At 39.9% G+C, this 19,951-nt stretch overlaps 2 protein-coding genes across 3 annotated transcripts; both read left to right on the plus strand.

Moving 5' to 3' along the window:
• Positions 1–329: 329 nt before the first annotated feature.
• On the plus strand, positions 330–4,602 carry LOC113068249 (protein S100-A14-like). The gene is made up of 3 exons (XM_026240911.1): positions 330–486; positions 2,694–2,825; positions 4,037–4,602. Exons 1-3 carry the CDS (start codon positions 475–477, stop codon positions 4,193–4,195), a joined length of 303 nt encoding a protein of 100 aa, XP_026096696.1. The 5' UTR covers positions 330–474; the 3' UTR covers positions 4,196–4,602.
• Positions 4,603–10,663: 6,061 nt separating this feature from the next.
• Positions 10,664–18,531, plus strand: LOC113068250 (uncharacterized). 2 transcript variants are annotated; one of them, XM_026240913.1, is made up of 4 exons: positions 10,664–10,793; positions 11,004–17,809; positions 17,843–18,183; positions 18,394–18,531. In XM_026240913.1, the coding sequence occupies exon 2, from the start codon at positions 11,815–11,817 to the stop codon at positions 17,773–17,775; it is 5,961 nt and encodes a 1,986-aa protein (XP_026096698.1). In that variant the 5' UTR covers positions 10,664–10,793; positions 11,004–11,814; the 3' UTR covers positions 17,776–17,809; positions 17,843–18,183; positions 18,394–18,531. The 2 variants fall into 2 exon arrangements, with proteins under 2 accessions (XP_026096698.1, XP_026096697.1); XM_026240912.1 differs by having other exon boundaries at positions 11,004–18,183.
• Positions 18,532–19,951: the final 1,420 nt, after the last annotated feature.

Consider the following 19,951-nt stretch of genomic DNA (forward strand, 5'->3'; position numbering starts at 1 on the left):
ACTTCTCTGTTCTTTAAAACAAAAAGATTCCTACATAAAAACGAGGCCAAACCCAAATCACACATTCTGAACTAGGGGCCTGTTGCTGCAAAATAGTTTTTATCCTGAGCGCTTCCAGATGTGTTCCCAAAGGAGCAGTAAGTCTGTTTTCCAATCGTTTTCAACATCAACAAAAATGTGTCGTATGGAAACCTGGCTTTCCAGGTTTTTTTTTCTTATGAAACCCGACCGTCTCCGCCCGGTTAGACTCACTGTCCTAAAGCATCAAGTTACAGGAGGCATTTTTTCCATAACACTGACACGGAAGGTGGGTTTAGATTAGACCAAACTCCCCCCCAACCCCAAGTGGGAGGATTCAGGATGTCAGCCAAGATGTGACAGAAGCGATGGGACGCTGAGAGCGTGAAGTAACGAGCACTGCACGACGGGAACAGCAAAGTTTATATACAACCAAGAAAATAAAAATCACGTAAAATGGCGACACAGGTATGTGGTTTACACTGTTTTATATATAGCTATATGATTGCTCGCTTACATTTAAATTGTGCTTTACGCGGTTATTGGGTTTATGAGTGAGTGTTTTACATAAACTGCGCTTCGTTGGTTTGTTCTCTTGTCAGTCTCGGTAATCTAACGCAAAATAACAACAACAATAATAATAATAATAATAATAATAATGATAATAATAATAATAATAATAATAATAATAATAATAATAATAATAATAATAATAAATAAAATCTGTTTTCCTTTCTCTCTCTCTCTCGCTCTCTTTACGAGCAATATAAAAACTCCAAATGCCACTGACGCGTCTCGGCAGTGTTCTGTTAGTTTTTTATGAATAGCATCCGCGTGTTTGACGGATGTCTTAGTTCGATGTGACGTGTCTCGCTAATTGCCATGTCTTGCACATTATCTCCGGGTTTAATAGTAATAGTAATATGTACATTGAAATTCAACTCTCAGAAATGAATTTGCGTTCTTTCACATTCCGCTGCGCTGATTCACCTTGCTTTTGAACGCAGGGACGCGTCCTCTTGTTAATATTTCCTAGCAAAGAAAGAAAGAGTCTTAGAAGTATGGCCAGTGTCAGGATAATTCAAGCCATATGAGAGAGAGCTACGCTGCAATGAAACGTTCTCTACTCAGTGCAAAGGATAGGCTACAATGACTGTGTCAAAACTTAGTGAGAAGGGTGCCTCCCTGCCCTAACCACCCCGATCTCGCCTATGAGACCCAGAAAAGCTGTCTAAGCAGATAGCTCACTAGGTTTTGACATACAGTCATTGTGTAGAAATGGAAAGCACGGGGAATCAATCAGAGTCTTGGCATTGTTGCTCTCTGGTACAAGTCTCAAGACGAAGATTGACTGTGGACTTAAAGAAAGAGGGGGAAAGTGTATAGAAAGTTTTTGAATGGTCAAAATTGCAATTGGGGTTACATAGTAACACTGTTTACTATCGTAACCACAGTTTTTATGCATTTCAACACCATACAGTAAATGTATTACAGAAAACAGGGAAATGGTTTCCATCATTAATGCACAGCTATAGTAAATAATGCATTTCATGGCCTGGCATGCAGGTATTTCGGGTACTGTACTGCATAATTGTCTGAGAGCAACAAGGTTTGAATAGACACATTTTAGCTTTGGTAGTGTATTGATAGTCTTGGAGAGAAAAAGTAAAAGCACAAGTTTTTCGATCTTTTAGTGGTGACTGATCAGTCTGAAAACAGATGCACATGATTGCTTCAGTCTTAATGTTCATTGCTTGATTATAAAAGTCAAGGATAGATATCAAAAGTCCAAAACTGAAATAAGTACATATTGTCATAGCATTTTTCACGTTTTAATTTTTCAGTTTAATTATGATAGACATTGAGCAAAACAGCTCTCCAAATCTGAGTATTTGTTTCTAGGCTCTTTAAAGTTTCAATACATGAGTGGTTTTCTAAAGAACTATACAGTAGCAGAAAAAGTTCTTTGTGAAGCTTAAATGGATACTCCATCCCAAATTGAAAATGTTGTCATTATTCACTTACCCCCATGTCGTTACGAACCTGTAAACGCTTTGTTCATCTTTGGAACACAATTAAAGATATTTTGGATGAAAACCAGGAGTCTTGTGACTGTCCAATAGACTGACAAATGTTAAGCTCCAGGAAAATATGAAAGGCATTGTTCAACGATTCCTCTCCTCTGTGCCTCTCCAAATCAGCGTAGCACCATTTTGGCAAATCTGAGCTGTACGCAGACGGCGTATGCACTTCTGTATCAGCCGCGCCACAAGAATTCGCTTTTTGCGTGTATTTACGCTTTGGTTTGAAAGCAAACAACACATCAGCGCAGTGTGGAGTGTACGCCATCTGCATACAGCTCAGATTTGCAAAAATGGCTCTACTCTGATCTGGAGAGATATTTTTCATCCAAAATACCTTAAATTGTGTTCCGAAGACGAACAAAGCTTTTACGGGTTTGGAACGACATGGGGTTAGAAATCAATGACACATTTTTCATTCCGGTGTGGAGTATCCCTTTAAACAGGTTCTCCTATGACATTCATCTATGAAACCCTTTTTGCTTTTAACTTAAACCTGTTTACTTTTCTAGTAAAACCCCCACCTATACTATTCTTCTATATAAGTATCTGTCTTCATCTATACACAACATCTATACTCTCTTAATTCTGCAGTATTCTGACCTTGAGAAGGCCATTAACACCTTGGTCACAAACTTCCATGCTGCTTCTTCTGATAATCGGCCTACACTGAAGGCAGATGAGTTCAAGAGCCTCCTCTCCTCCCAGCTGCCAACTTTAATCAAGGTAAAACCCATGCTGCTATTCATTCCAACAGATTCCAATGACTCAAAACAGTTATTACTCATTTCCTGTGATTGTTCTAAGCTTTATTATTGTTAAAGCGTAACAGCTGTTCATAATTTCAGTGGGAGATAATGTGAAGAACGAAACCAGTTAAGTGATAACCTTATGGAAACATTGTTGTAATTTTTTTTTTTTGCTTTGTTTTAAGGCCTGTGTGTTACTCTGGTGGTGTTTTGTCTTTGTTTGGGAAACACAGAGCACTGTGTCTTTGTTATTACTGGCCTACTTTAATCTTTAAAGCCAGCACGCTATTGCAATTTTTATTGTTAGCATCGGTTTATTTAACTAATTTCAGTAGTATTAACAGGTTTTATGTCATATACAAACAGGAACTTTATATGATTTGGTGTTAAATATATATATATATATCGTCCTCTTATTGCCCGTCATTTTGTCGCTACAGTATATTTATTATGGAAAAGTTTTGGCAACCACGACTGCCGTAATTTTTTTTTACTATAATTAAACTTCTTTCAGTCTGAAGGACTGGTTGGTTTCACAGAGAATGTTTCCCAGAGTTTTTTGCCTTAGATAGAGGTGTGGTCTGATTACACAGATCAGTTTGAGCTCAGGTTGAGCCAGAGAACAACACGAGGTGTGGCTCCAGTGAAGGAGCGAAATGATGGCTACTGTTGATCTGAAGGATACATCATCTCTCCTGCAGTCAGGCCGACTCGCTCTTCAGCTAAAGTCGGTATAATATCTTGTTATGGAAGGCCTTCTACAGCTTGAGGGAGAACCTCAAAAAAGATTTTGTTTTTCTTTTAGCTAAATGAAGGTCTGGTGCTTTGAGGTATATGATACTGTGACATTTGAACAATACTTCAGTGATCCATACTTCAGTTCTGATGTAATTCTGCTCACAGTTCATGTTGTAACATAATAGTTAAAAACCGTACAGACTGTATAGACTTAAAGAAAACGTATCTTAGCAAGATAAATAAATAAATAAAATAAAAGTAATTAATTAAAAGACTCTTTTACTTATGGCTTATTATGAAGCCATAGAGACGATCCACATGAGGGCGACAAAGTGCTCGTTTTCAAATGCAAAAGTTGAAAACCATTGTGAAATGGGTTAAATGTTGACAGAATACATGAACACCAATGAGTCTCTCTCTCTCTCTCTCTCTATTTTTTTTTTTCTCTAGTCGGATAACTTTGGAGATGTGATGAAGCAAATGGGTGTGAAAGATGGGGAAGGCATCAGCTTCAAACACTTCTGGAGCCTGATCCAGAATTTGGCCACAACCCAGCATGGTCTGCTGAGCAACGAGAAGCTGTCCAAATGCACCTGCCTTTTACTATGAGTCATGGGCTTCAACTGCATCTGGTCTCTCTGTGTCTCTGCATTTATCCAGAACCTCTCATCTCCAAACAAAACACTAACTTTTCTTTCTAAGCATTCCAATAAATAAAATTACATTAAAAACAAAATGTAAATGTAATTTTTAATGTACAAACCAGTTAACAACTTCATATTCCATAATTGGAGTCCAATTTGTTTTCAGTTGCAAATGGAGTTTAAGCTTCCCACAAGTGCATTTAACAAGTGTTTCTTAGACAATAATAAATAAATTAAATAAATAAGTTAAATCTTTTCTTTTTCTTTTTTTTGTTATAACACTACATTTAAATTTACTGCCATAATACTCTAAGGTTTGTGACATTTCAAGACATAGATATGTACTGAGTGGTTTTATGCAAACAAAAAAAATAATAATTTTTATTTATATTTTATAATACTGTTAAAATCAATAACACCCTGAAATATTGTCCAATAAAAGTCATATAAAAAACATTCCTTGTTGATTTTTTTTTTTTAATCAAAATGTATAATTCTCACAATGTATAATTCTCAAAAAAGAACCAGAATTACAATCAACTGCAATCTTCATTTAGAATCAGCTGTCACATTAAATCTGCTTTATAAAGATGTAAAGATCATTTCTAACAAAAATAAAAATCTAAATTCGGCAGCTACAAGAGAGTATTATATCGTAAATGTTAATTATTACATCTATAACTATATGGCAATAGTCTTAGCTCTTACTCTTAAGAACGATGCTGAATAAGGTTGCAGGTTTTGTTGTTGTTGTTTATTATTAATATTATTTTTACAGTGTAGGATTTCATGAGAATTGCCTTCACCACAAAGTGTTGGTAACCACACAGACAACATACACCAAGTCTAAATGCATTCCTATCCTCTTGCATTGTCCCTTTTTGCTGTAAAGCCAGTTCCACACTTGTCCATATAGATCTGAAAATTAATGGAATTGGAAGATACATTTTTGCAAATGTTGCAAAATTTGCATTTACTGTAGACATCCAGCTAAGTTTGCAGATGAACAGACCAATGCTTCTGCTGTGGTAAACATATTTGCCGCAACAAATTGTCACAGATGGTGTAGGCACTCACCACAATGTTCTTGTCAAAATAGCCCCACAGAATTAACACTTCATAGACTGTTTGTCTTGTTGAATTAACCCTTACTTTTGCCTTTTTTTTTTTTTTTGCACAATACAATGAAAATTACCCATATATGGTCCTAAATATGCACTTAAATTTTAAGTAATGTATTTTGAAAGTAAACACCCTGCAATATATATATATCGCCCAACACCATTATTTTTACTGAACAATAATCATTGATTTTGGTCAAATATAAAAGTATTGCCAGTTTCAAGTGCAATCCATGCAATTATTTCTAACCTTTAAAATGGGGGAAGCTCTTTATCCTATCATCTGCTGTTGAATAAGGTACAAACTTTTGTTCATGTAGCAGTAGGCCTACTTTTAAATGAAAAAAAGTGCACAATACACTACTTTTGAATGCATTATTAGTTTTGTGCAGCATAATGCGATTAATAGCAATACAAAGAAATTAATCATTGCCCAGCACCAATATATATACACAAACACACACACACATATATGTATGTGTGTGTGTATATATATATATATATATATATATATATATATATATATATATATATATATATATATATATGTATATGTATGTATGTATGTATACACTGAACTAAATTCTAAACACAACATACTTTTCAACAACAAAAGATCTAAGACTTTTTCTATATACACAAAAGGCCTATTTCTCTCAAATATTGTTTACAAATCTGTCTAAATGTGTGTTAATGATCACTTTTCCTTTTGCCTAATCCATTCACCTCACAAGTGTGGCATATCAAGATGTTGATTAGACCGCATGATTATTGCCCAGGTGTGGGTGACATGTCTGGTGAGTATGCTGGCCATACAAGAACTGGGATGTTTTCAGCTTCCAGGAATTGTGTACGTATCCTTGCAACATGGGGCCGTGCATTGTCATGCTGCAACATGAGGTGATGGTCGTGGATGAATGGCACAAGAATAGGCCTCGGGATCTCGTCACGATATCTCTGTGCATTCAAAATGCCATCAATACAATTCATTCCTGTGTTCATTGTCCATAACATGTGCCTGCCCATACCATAACCCCACCACCACCATGGGCCACTTGATCCACAACGTTGACATCAGCAAACCACTCACCCACATGATGCCATACACGCTGTCTGCCATCTGCCCTGTATAGTGAATACCGGGATTCATGCGTGAAGAGAACTCCTCTCCAAAGTGCCAGACACCATCGAATGTGAGCATTTGCCAACTCAAGTCGGTTAGGATGACCAACTGCAGTCAGGTCGAGACCAAGATGAGGACGGTGAACATGCAGATGAATTTCCCAGAAATTCTTTGGTTATGCAAACCGATTGTTACAGCAGCTGTCCAGGTGGCTGGTCTCAGACGATCTTGGAGGTGAAGATGCTCAATGTGGAAGTCCTGGGCTAGTGTGGTTACACGTGGTCAGCGGTTGTGAGGCTGCAGTGCTTATTCCAACCTCTCTCACCACCATGGGCAAGACCAAGGGATGTCAGAGACAAGATTGTAGATCTGCACAAGGCTTGAATGGGCTACAAGATGAGATGAGACAACTGTTGGTGCAATTATCTGAAAATGGAAGTAAAACAAAACGACTATAAATCAGCCTTGGTCTGGAGCTTGTTAATGATCTTAAGGCAATTGCGACCACAGTCACCAAGCAAAACATTGGTAACACACTACTCAGCAATGGACTGAAATCCTGCAGCACCTGCAAGGTCCTCCTGCTCAAGAAGGCTCATGTACATGACCGTTCAAAAATTTCTGCTAAGGGTTACAGGATGACTTCACCACATTGAGGGACAAATGGACGGTGTCCATGTACTGTAAAATCTTTGATGAGGACCTCCTTCCCTCAGCCATGAACACTGAACATGGGTCATGGATGGGTTTTCCAGCATGACAATGACCCGAAACATACCGCCAAGGCAACAAAGGAGTGGCTCAAGAAGAAGCACATTAAGATCATGGAGTGGCCTAGGAAGTCTCCAGACCTCAATCTTAAAGAAAATCTGTGGAGGGAGCTGAAACATTGAGTTGCCAAATTACAGCCAAGAAACCTTAAAGGGTTAGTTCACCCAAAAATCTAAATTATGTCATTAATAACTCTCCCTCATGTCGTTCCAAACCCGTGAGACCTCTGTTTATCTTCAGAACACAGTTTAAGTTATTTCGAGTCCGAGAGCTCTCAGTCCCTCCATTGAAGCTGTGTGTACTGTATACTGTCCATGTCCAGAAAGGTAAGGAAAACATCATCAAAGTAGTCCATGTGACATCAGAGGGTCGGTTAGAATATGTTGAAGCATCAAAAATACATTGTGGTCTAAAAATAGCAAAAACTATGACTTTATTCACCATTGTCTTCTCTTCTGGGTCTGTTGTGAGAGAGTTCAAAACAAAGCAGTTTGTGATATCCGGTTCGTGAACGAATCATTCGATGTAGCCGGATCTTCTTGCCTCAATGGGTTTCTATACAAAGTACTAAGTCATGTTTTTCTTGGGGAACAAATTCTGAAATAAGTCTCTAATCTTTATATAATGTGTGTTTTTTTCTGGTTGGTATTCTATCTCTATACATTAAAATAAACCTACTGTAAAATTACAGACCCATCTTATCTTTGTAAGTGGACAAACTTACAAAAAAAGCTGGGGATCAAATGATCCTAAAGGTAAGTTCCAACTATCCAACACTACATAAACTCTGACCTGACACAACAGAACTTTAAATACTTAGGATAATGAGACACACTCCTGAATATAATGCCCAGTGTTGTAGTCGAGACCGGCTCATTCGAGTCCGAGTCCAGATCGAGTCCAGAGAGGGTCGAGTCCGAGTCAAGACCGAGTTCAGAAAGGGTCGAGTCCGAGTCAAGACCGAGTTCAGAGAGATTGGGTCTGAGACAAGACCTAAAGAAATCTTCAAGAGTATGTCAAATGTTTGGTGGAAACAATAAAGGTTAAAAGGGCAACATAGTATGTGGTTTAAAGGTAATTTTATTAGTATTATGAAGTGTTGTCAATATTAAGTGCTCATTTTCACATAACATCGTTGTACCATTATACACAACCATATAACCTTTCTAGTACACATAATATTACTGTACGACTCTATATTGTAATTCTACATAACACTTCTAGTACAAGTAACATTACTGTACCACTATACCTGTAAATGTTCAACTGTAACAGCTTTTACATAACTTTTAACCTTGAAGCTTAACTAATGACTGCTAATATCCTTACAATGGCTTGGATTATGTGCACTTTAGATGTTGTGAAGATTACAGATGGGCATAATTACTTTTCAAAAATATAAGTGAGGAGACCATCCTGCTACCCAACCAAGCACCATGTGGTCTCATGATCAATCCACCCAGACTAAAAACTCTCTCTACTGGCGCAGAGGAAGCGGGGACTGACAACAGTTACCATTTTATCACTTTCTGTAACAGCAACGGATAATCTAATGCTAATTTCCCTGGATGGTGCGTTTTAATGCAGGGTAAAATACACACTAGTCGAAGTTTTTTTAGTTATGGAGGGCATACACACAAGAGCCGAGTGACTGTCCAGGAAAATTTCATCCAAAAGTGTGTATGTGCCAGGGGAAGAAAGCTGGATCAAATGCAATATAAGTTCAATGCATTCTGTCAGACATTGTTTTTGAGGGGGAGATGTTTAGTGTTGAGACAGTCAGTCTGTGTCTGTATTCATTATATAATTTAATTAAACAATATTTGTTTTTTTTCTGTCACCATTTTGTCCTACTTTGTAAAAATAACACAGTTGAGAGAAATAATGTAGCAATGTGGCTTTCTGGAAAGCGGGATCACTACAGGCGGATGGCAGGAGGGTAACTTAAGGCCGGTGACACACTGGCTGCGTGGCGTCTCTGCTGCGTGCTAGAAGCGTGGTGGCTGCTTCGCGTTTTCTGTGTCTTTACACACCAGAAGCGTGTCTGACGCGGCGCTTGGCGCGCTGCTGCGGCTGTAGGTGACATAGAGAGAGGCCGCCAAAAAACCAGGCTCTTGTCTTCATGACAACAATATCAAATTTATTTTTTTATTTTTTTACACACCTACTGATAAGACACCGTCAACAGTATTGACGGCAAAATAGAGTATGTTTGACAGGTGCAATATTTGCAAACCGATCATTATTAATTTATTTTTAAAATTACATTTATATCTGAATTTATGTCAACCTATAGACTTTCAAATATCAAAATGTCATGAATTAATATGTATTTGTGTTCAAAATGACATATAAAAATATTTTTCTAGTATATTTTGCCTTGAAACGCTTCCAACATGCACGCGTGTCGCGTGAAAAATAGGCGTCGGTTCTATTTCTAGCATGCACGGGTTATAAGCGCGTCTCACGCAGGCAGTCTGCAAGATCTAACCTGTTAACATGGGAGCCGAATTAAAAACAGACACGCCACGCAGCTGAGACGCTTGCGCCACACATCCAGTGTGTCGCTGGCCTAACGTCTCACGTCAAAAGAAAATCACCAGTCATTGGATGTGTCAATCATACATCAATTTAAATAAACATTAACATACAGTAATAATCATGAAATATTTTGATTGGGACTCGAGTGGACTCGGGCATAAGTCCGATTCCTAATATGTTCGAGTCCGAGTCAATACCAAGTCAAAATGCACACGAGTCCATGACAAGACCGAGACCATTAAAATACGGTCTCGAGACCGAGTCCAAGACCGAGTCCGAGTCTCGAGTACTCAACACTGATAATGCCTATATCATATTAATAACTATGACAACAAATTGACAAAGGCAAAGGATGATGAAAAAGAAAGAGTCCAAACTAACAGAAACCATGACATCATTCAAAACGGTCTACTTTTATTTTTATACACTCACAATATGAGCAAAACATATTGTGACAGCCGATACGCGTTGGTGTTTTAATGCTTTAGCCCAACTATTAAAGGCTTTTTAACTTTTGCATCCTATTGAGTGCCTGGACTTGGATTTTTTTCCAAAATCTTTTTCTACATTTAACCCTTCCAAGAGCACCAGAGGATACAAGGGATTCCAGCAGCGCTCCAGTTCTCTTTTGTCTAGTCTTATGAGGATCATTTTGGGTGACCCTGGACAGGAGCAGCTCCGTTTTACTTTTTGAACGTTGAGGACCCACTATAATATCAACATGGCCACTAACAAATCTTTCTCCTACACTAAGGATGAGGGCAAAGCTATCATTGTTGTAAATGACTGCAAAAATATGTATGTGTGTGTCACTTTAAATGTGTTGTGTGTGCGCACGCACGCTCTCTACGTAACGTAAGCTGTAACGCAGGTAGAAGAAAGATGTGCGGACGAGGAGCACATTGTGGTTCTCACATGGCGTTTACAAAAGTTTGAAATATATATTGTAAAAAGTGGATGCACTTTACGTTTTGTATCATCTAGTACCCTTTGGCAAGCGGAGCGAGGTATGTGTCTTTATTGTGTGTTTTGCATGTTGTATTTTAAAGTAATATATAATTTCGTATGGCACGTGTTATTTGTCACTCTTTTGGTTAATTTCTCATGTATTTAATAATTTATTTGCCTTTTGGGTATCTGTAAATGTGTATTTGTTTAAGTAATCTGTCATTTGTACATACGTTTTTTATTTATGAGTATATTGTTTCTTTATGTAGTTTCACGGTGCTACAACACAACGTTTCTCGAAGTCACGGTTAATGGCGCTCAAAGCGAGCGAAATAAAGAAGATTAAGCACCCGTCGAAACTCTCTGTCTCGTTTGTCGACGCCAAGGGGCTGCTACAGTGAAACTCGACGCTTATCGGGACTCTGCATTACTTCGCTGCTGCCCTGTTCGAGAGAGTTCATCACAACGCCGCACGAGGATCAATCAGCACGGCGCTGCGGACGTTTGCGCAGTCACAGCGGATCGTGACGTCATTATAACTGGTTAAAGGGAAAGATCGCAAGGTGGTAACAAGGCACCGTTTAACACTACAGATGAGATTGAGACTGTGAGTTCAATCGTATTCCCACGTGAGCTGCATCCATTCATTGGAACTCTGTAAGTTGACATGTTCAAATGAAAAGGAGAATATTTTTTGGACTATTAAATTGAAGGATAAAACTACAAGAGACATTTAAATTGAATAAGTCAATTCACAAGAAAATATTCAAGTTTGCTTGATTATTTAAAGACTATAAAAACTTGTGTGTTAAATTTGAACGTTGATTGTTGAAGATTTATCTTGGACATTTAAAAAGTCATACACAAAGAGTACAGTTAACTTTATTACTGTTTGTAAACTGACATTTCTGATCTATTACAAGGGAAATATTTAAATGTTAAAAGTGTTTACAGTTGTGCATTTGTGTTGATTCTCCTTGCTAATATTTTGAGTGCTTACATTTTAGAGGTCTGATGGAAATGGTATCACTTATAGCTTAAGTTGCCCAGTTTAAAGAAGTAAACAACATTAAAGAGGCCATGGAAAACCCACCTGAAAAGGAAGTTGAACCAGTTGAGGAGATACCACTTCCAGCTGAAGAAATAAGTAACCCACCAGTGCAACAGCTCAGAGCAAGCTCACGTGAAAGAAGCTTAACAGAGAAAGGTCGAGAGATGCATGTGCTCGAAGCAAAGAAACAGGAAAAGTCCTTCCATAAGACATATGAGTCCTGGAAGCAGGCTGCAAGAGAGGCTAGATCAAATTTGAAAACATTCTGTACACGTGAAGACCTGGATCAAATACAGCAGGACATTCAAGGCAGACATGATTCAGTCTATCAGCGTTATGAAGCAATTCTGCGTAACCACACTACTACTTCAGACATTGTTAAACGTATGGATGCCTGCGCTGCACTAACTGCAGAAATCACTGATCTTGTCAGTAAACGACTGGAAACATTTAATGAAAGTTACAACGAAGAACTTGTGAAGGAAAGAGTAAGGCAAGTGCTGAATAAGGATGAATATGGATCCGTCTTTGGATGTACAGTAACAAACACCGTCGTTTCAGAGTCATCACTGGGATCCGATAACCAATCCAAGACTTCTAAAGTCTCAAGTAAGCGTGCTGATGCACAGGCAGAATTTGCAGCGAAACTGGAACAAGCTAAAGCTTTACAAGAAATTCACAATCAACAAGCTAAGCTTGATAAGATGGAGCATGACTGGAAGCTTTGTGAATCGAGAATGTTAGTGGAGATAAAGCAGAAGGAGGCTGAAATGCAGTTAAGGCTAGTTGAGGAAAAGAAACGGCTACAACAGTTACAAGTTGACAAAGAAGTTAAAGTAGCAGCAGCTCGTGTCAAAGTGTATAACGATTTGGAAGGCAACCTTCATCGCTGTGAAGATGACGAAGGCCCTAGCATTCACACTGGCTGCCAAAGGACAGAGCTTACATCTCAACTGAACCCGGAAGCACAGTCTTTCCTACCTCAGCAAGCATCATGTGAAGGATATGGAGTTACATCACCTCAGGAAACTGCAAATCTAGCTCAAGCAATAGTAAACTCACTAAGCACACATCGGCTGCCAGTTCCAGAACCCACTGTCTTTGTTGCTGACCCTTTAAAATTCATAGATTGGAAGATGTCATTCATGGCCCTCATTGATCGAAAACCTCTTCCTTCTGGTGAAAAAATGTTCTATCTGAAGAATTACCTTGCTGGGGAAGCTCGCAAAGCGGTGGAGGGATATTTCTACAGAAATTCTGAGGATGCGTATCAAGGTGCCTGGAAAGTGTTACAGGAAAGGTACGAGAACTCGTTCGTCATCCAAAGAGCGTTTCGAGACAAGCTGATGAGATGGCCCAAAATTGGAGCAAATGACCCACTGGCATTACGAGACTTCACAGATTTCCTACAAGGTTGTGTCGAGGCAATTCCTCACGTAAAAGGATTAGCCATCCTAAATGATTCTGAAGAAAACCACAAGCTGTTAAAGAAACTCCCCGAATGGATTGTGAGAAAGTGGAACCGAATCGTGGTGGAAGAGCTAGACACATCAGGTGACTATCCAAGTTTCAAATGCTTCACAGAATTTCTGCAAAAGGAAGCAAAAATAGCTTGTAACCCTATAACCTCTGCACTATTTGTGAATCAAAAGAACACAGATGAAAGGTTCCCCAAGCGTGCTAAGGCTCTCAGTACAAAGGTTCAGGTGAAGGACTTGAGCTCAAAAGGACCAGAGACGTACAGCTCTAAGCCAAAGACATCGTGCCTTTTCTGCAAAGATGAAAAACATCACATTGCCCAATGCTCTACATTTGCTAGAAGGACTATTGAAGAAAAGAAAGCCTTCATTCACGAAACCCACCTCTGTTTCGGATGTCTCAGAAAGGGACACATGAGTAAAGACTGTAGAAGAAGACATACATGTGGTACGTGTGGTCGAAGTCATCCTACCTGCTTACATGAAGAAAGGGATAAAGCTCCTTCAAAGGACCCTAAAGGAGCATCTACGAATGTTCAAGCAAGTGAGGAAGTTCATAAAGTCATGACACACGCACTCACTCAATGTTCTCCTGCTACTTCCAGCATTGTACCAGTTTTCATCTCTACAGTGGACGAACCCCAAAGAGAAGTACTAACTTATGCTCTACTTGACACCCAGAGCGACTCAAGTTTCATCTTGGAAGATCTTCTTGAAAGTTTGAATGTTGTCTCACAACCTGTGCAATTGAGGCTCAGCACCATGACAGCTGCTGACACCATCACTGCCAGTAAGAGAGTCTGTGGACTTAAAGTAAGAGGACTACAATCTGCAAGTTCTATACTACTACAGCAAGCATACACAAGAGACTTCATTCCAGTGGACAAGTCGTATATTCCCACCAAGCACACAGCGCTTCAGTGGAGTCACCTCAGACACTTAGCAAGTCAGCTGTCACCACTTTTGAACTGTGAAGTCGGACTTTTAATTGGATTTGACTGCCCATCTGCTCTAGCTCCCTTGGAAGCAATTATAGGTGGTGAAAATGAGCCTTTCGCGCAAAGAACTGTGCTTGGGTGGAGTATTATAGGCCTGTCTAATCCACACCTTGACCGACAAGGAAATCAGAGTTTTGTCCACGGTGTTGCAGTAAAGGAAATACCTGTCCCATCGGCCAATGATATCCTGAAAATTCTTGAGTCAGATTTCAATGAAAAGGCTTATGAGGATAAATGTGTGTCACAAGAGGATGTTCGTTTCATACAGCACCTCAGTGCCAATATTCATCAGAAGGATAATGGACATTACGAGCTTCCTCTCCCATTTAAGTGCAGCAGCCGACCCTCACTACCCAACAACAAAGGGCTAGCAACTGCTCGACTACAACACCTAAAGAAACGGCTCAAGTCCAATAAACAGTATTATGATCACTACAAGGCTTTCATGGAAGAGATGATTATCAAAGGTGATGCAGAACAAGCTCCAGCTATACTAAGTGGAGAGACAGTGTGGTACATCCCACACCATGGGGTGTACCACCCTCAGAAACCAAACAAGCTGAGGGTGGTATTCGATTGTTCAGCAAAGTTTCGTGGTATATCATTAAATGACACACTTCTGACTGGGCCTGATCTAACCAATTCCTTGGTGGGAGTGCTGTGCCGTTTCAGAAAGGAGCCAGTTGCAGTTACCTGTGACATAGAGAAGATGTTTCACCAGTTTCTCGTCCCACCTGATGAACGCAATTACCTGAGATTCTTATGGTGGGAGGGTGGAGACTTGGAGAAAGAGCCTCAAGAATATCGCATGGCAGTCCACCTCTTTGGTGCCACGTCTTCACCTGGGTGTGCTAATTTCGGCCTAAAGTACCTGGCACAGCAGCACAAGGTTAACTATCCTTCAGCCTCAGCATTCATTGAGAAGAACTTTTATGTGGATGATGGGTTAACCAGTGTTCCCTCAACCAGTGAAGCCAAAGAACTAATAATGCAAGCTCAAAGAGTGTGTAAACATGGAGGTTTACGGCTTCACAAATTTAACTCAAATAAGGAAGACGTTCTGAGTTGTTTAAACCCGTTAGAAAAGGCAACAACATCAAAGCCTCTTGACTTTAATCTTGAAGCAACACCAGCTGGACGTGTACTCGGCATTCAATGGTCAACAAAAGATGACACATTCAGTTTCAGCATCGACCTTAAGGATCAACCATTGACTCGCCGTGGTATTCTGTCTGTTATAGCCTCTCTATATGACCCTCTTGGGTTTGTCGCCCCATTTATTCTACAGGGAAAGTGTATCCTACAAGAACTTTGTCGTAGAGGTACTGAATGGGACAACGAACTTACTGATGATGTGCGTCCTCAATGGGTGGATTGGAAAAACGATCTTCTGAAACTCAAGGAAGTATTGATACCAAGATGTTATCACCCACATACCTTCAGTGAAATAGTCAGAACAGAGTTACACCACTTCTCTGATGCGAGTAATGTAGGATATGGTGCTTGTTCCTACCTCCGCTTCAAAAATGAAAAGAGTGAAGTCCACTGCAGTCTGGTGATGGCTAAAGCCAGGGTCTCACCTACAAAGGTCATAAGCATTCCCAGGTTAGAACTCTCAGCCGCTGTCATATCTGCCAGAATGAGTGTCATGCTGAAAAATGAGCTGGAAATGAAGATTGACCAAGAGTTCTTCTGGACAGACTCGCAGGTCGTTTTAGCATACATTAACAACGAAGCCCGTAGGTTTCATGTTTTTGTCGCAAATCGAGTGCAGCTGATACGAGATGTCACAGATCCTAGTCAGTGGTGTTACATAAATACAACAGATAACCCTGCTGATTATGCATCTAGAGGGCTTAATGCGTCTGCCATCTCTACATCAATGTGGTTATCAGGACCCAAATTCCTGTGGGAACAGGAAGTAAATGCAACACCATACACACCTGTGAACCTGCTTGTCGGTGATCCTGAAGTTAAATTAGTCCAAACCTTTGTGACCTCCGTCAGAGACGGAGCAGACATCCTCAGTCGCTTAAGTCGATTCTCTTCTTGGTCTATGCTTCTAAGGGTGGTTGCAAGAATAAACAGATTGGGCCACAAACAGATGTACAACGGTGATCATGTGACAGTTGAAGAACGTGAGAGAGCTGCTAAGGTGGTCATCAAGCTTGTACAGCAGCAAGCATTCTCAAAGGAAATGCAAATAATTGAAAGAGGAGAAGCTCTACCAAATTCAAGCGCACTGTACCCTCTGGATCCTATTTTGGACAATGGCATCCTCCGTGTTGGTGGGAGGCTAAAACACTCATCTCTCAGTCAAGATCTAAAACATCCGGTAATACTTCCAAAAGGTAACCACATCACTAAACTAATTCTGTCACATTACCACACCAAAGTTCGTCACCAGGGAAGAAGCCAAACTCAAATGGAGTTAAGAATGAATGGATTCTGGATCATTGGAGGCAGTAAGTCCGTCGCTAAATTCATACACAAGTGTGTGCAGTGTCGGAAACTCAGACGACCAGCTGAAGAACAGCGTATGGCAGAACTTCCCAGAGAACGTGTTGAGGTTTCCGCTCCATTCACGTACTGTGGTATGGACTGTTTCGGGCCATTTATTGTGAAGAGAGCTCGTAAGGAGCTTAAGAGATATGGCCTATTATTCACTTGTCTATCATCTCGTGCAGTCCATATTGAAATGATTGAGGACCTATCTACAGACTCCTTTATCAATGCCCTAAGGTGCTTTATCAGCCTCAGAGGAGCAGTTCGCAAACTTCAGTGTGACCAAGGCACTAACTTTGTTGGAGCTAAAAATGAATTCGCAAAATCACTGAAAGAGATTGACACCAACGCCTTAGAGATCTTTCTTACAGAAAGGCAATGCGAGTTTGTCTTTAATGCTCCTTCTGCAAGCCATGCTGGAGGTGTCTGGGAGCGTCAGATACGTACTATGCGAAATGTACTCAATGCCACACTTGCTTTATGCCCAGGCAGGCTTGATGACGCATCACTCAGAACGCTGTTCTATGAAGCAATGGCCATTGTAAACAGCCGCCCTCTAACGGTAGATGGGATTAATGATCCAAATTCACTCGAACCATTGACCCCAAACCATCTGATAATGATGAAATCTGATGTTGCTCTTCCACCTCCAGGAAAGTTTGTAAAACAAGATGTGTATGCCACTAAAAGATGGCGCAGAGTTCAATACCTAATCGAACAATTTTGGAGTCGTTGGAAGAAGGAATACCTTCTCAACATTGCAGCACGTCAGAAATGGCATATTCCTCGCCGTAACCTTCAAGTGAATGATGTTGTAATCATCAAAGACGATATGCTTCCCAGAGGTCAGTGGCAATTAGGCCGAGTGGTGGAAACCAGTGAAGGAAGTGATGGTTTTGTAAGGCGAGTTAAGTTGCAGTTAGGGGAGCGAAAACAAAATCAATGCTCCAAGCCAGCAGTCATTGAAAGGCCCATCCAAAAATTGGTGGTACTTATTGAAAATGAGTAATCAGCGACTGCTTTGTGATATCATTGCATCAGACCATGTAATTAAGTTCTATAAAACCTAACATTTTAGACTTCACATGCATAAAAACTGTGAAGGCGGTCATATTGATGTTCAGAAATCATGTTCTGATTCATTCACAGTTTGTTCTGTTCTTTCATCATCTCATAATTGGTGGGAGTGTAAATGACCGCAAAAATATGTATGTGTGTGTCACTTTAAATGTGTTGTGTGTGCGCACGCACGCTCTCTACGTAACGTAAGCTGTAACGCAGGTAGAAGAAAGAGGTGCGGACGAGGAGCACATTGTGGTTCTCACATGGCGTTTACAAAAGTTTGAAATATATATTGTAAAAAGTGGATGCACTTTACGTTTTGTATCATCTAGTACCCTTTGGCAAGCGGAGCGAGGTATGTGTCTTTATTGTGTGTTTTGCATGTTGTATTTTAAAGTAATATATAATTTCGTATGGCACGTGTTATTTGTCACTCTTTTGGTTAATTTCTCATGTATTTAATAATTTATTTGCCTTTTGGGTATCTGTAAATGTGTATTTGTTTAAGTAATCTGTCATTTGTACATACGTTTTTTATTTATGAGTATATTGTTTCTTTATGTAGTTTCACGGTGCTACAACACAACGTTTCTCGAAGTCACGGTTAATGGCGCTCAAAGCGAGCGAAATAAAGAAGATTAAGCACCCGTCGAAACTCTCTGTCTCGTTTGTCGACGCCAAGGGGCTGCTACAATTGTAGAAGACACTCTTCTGGAACTGGACTTTGACCAGGAACATGCACAGAGGACAGATACACGTAAACTGCACATTGATCTTCAAAAACTTTCTGAAAAAGAGGTGAAGCTGAATCTTCATATCATTACCCTATCTGACTACTGGAGGCAGGACATGATCCCAAGAGGTTTGAGATTGAATAAATTTCCCTCATTTGGCTATGATAATGTGGATTTTAAGGATAAATGGGAAGCAATTCTCAACAAATGCTCCCTAGACTTAATCCTCTTGTTAATTGAAGAAGCCAGAAAGCAGAAGTCAGTTGTACAATCTCAGATTGAGGATTTGAAATCTCAGCTCACTCAGACAGAATCAGAGGAACACAGGTTGCCTTTTGAAAATAAACTAAAAGAAGATCTTGATAAACTGTCAACAAAATTGAAACAAGGCAAAATAATCAAATTTAAGCAAGACCGTAATGACTATAGTAATTGTTCTATATATGGCTGGGGCAAGAAGGGGCACCTGACAAAAAGAAGAGTGTCTTTTAATCTTCCAAGCACTGATGATGAGAACTATGATGAAACTCATGTCACTAATGACCGTGACAAAATTGCTGATGTGTATGACAGAAATGCTTTTTTGGAATCTCGCCCCAGACAGCACAACCAACCTTACAAAAGAGGAAGAGGAAAACGCGGAGGGGTGGAAAGTGGCGGAACCCACTCTCAGGAACCACCAATCACAAGGAGCCGGTTGAAGCATCGGTAGTAACCAATATTTCAGACCTCCCCCTCTCTGATGACTGCGTTTCTGTCTTGTCCAAGGGTCTCTCATTTTCTCCTACAAACTCAGGTAGACCATTTGACACCAAAGTGGACCTCTATCGATTCTATAGAAGTCTACATTTGAAGGCCTGGTACTCCCAGAACGCACAGGGTGCAGCTACCTACTCAACCACCACGGTAAACTCTTCTTTTCGGCCCAAGTCTACTTTTTCACCTTGTACCACAAATCCCATATTGACTACTTTCACCAAAAAGGTGTCCTATGAAGTAGAAAAGCTTTACAGTAAGCAAAAAAAGATCACCCAGCATAATCTTACACAAAATGAATCTCAAGCACTTAAGTGGCTTTCGGAGAGAGATGATATAATCATAAAAAGTGCTGATAAGGGTGGTGCTGTCTGTGTGTGGGACAAGAAGAAGTATATAAGTGAAGCTCTTTGCCAACTAGACAACACTCAGTATTACTCAAAGCCCTCATCCAATCCAATGAACACTATAAGAAGAGAGCAGGAGCAATTGCTTAATGAGGCAAAATTACATAATTGGATTACTGAGAGAGAATATGAGTTTTTGCTTTGTCAACACCCACGTTATTCTACTTTTTATATGCTCCCCAAAGTCCACAAGGATCTGGAAAATCCACCTGGCAGACCGATAATC

The sequence above is a fragment of the Carassius auratus genome, linkage group LG44F (genome assembly GCF_003368295.1).
Source record: "Carassius auratus strain Wakin linkage group LG44F, ASM336829v1, whole genome shotgun sequence".
In the NCBI taxonomy this organism is placed as follows: Eukaryota; Metazoa; Chordata; class Actinopteri; order Cypriniformes; family Cyprinidae; genus Carassius; species Carassius auratus.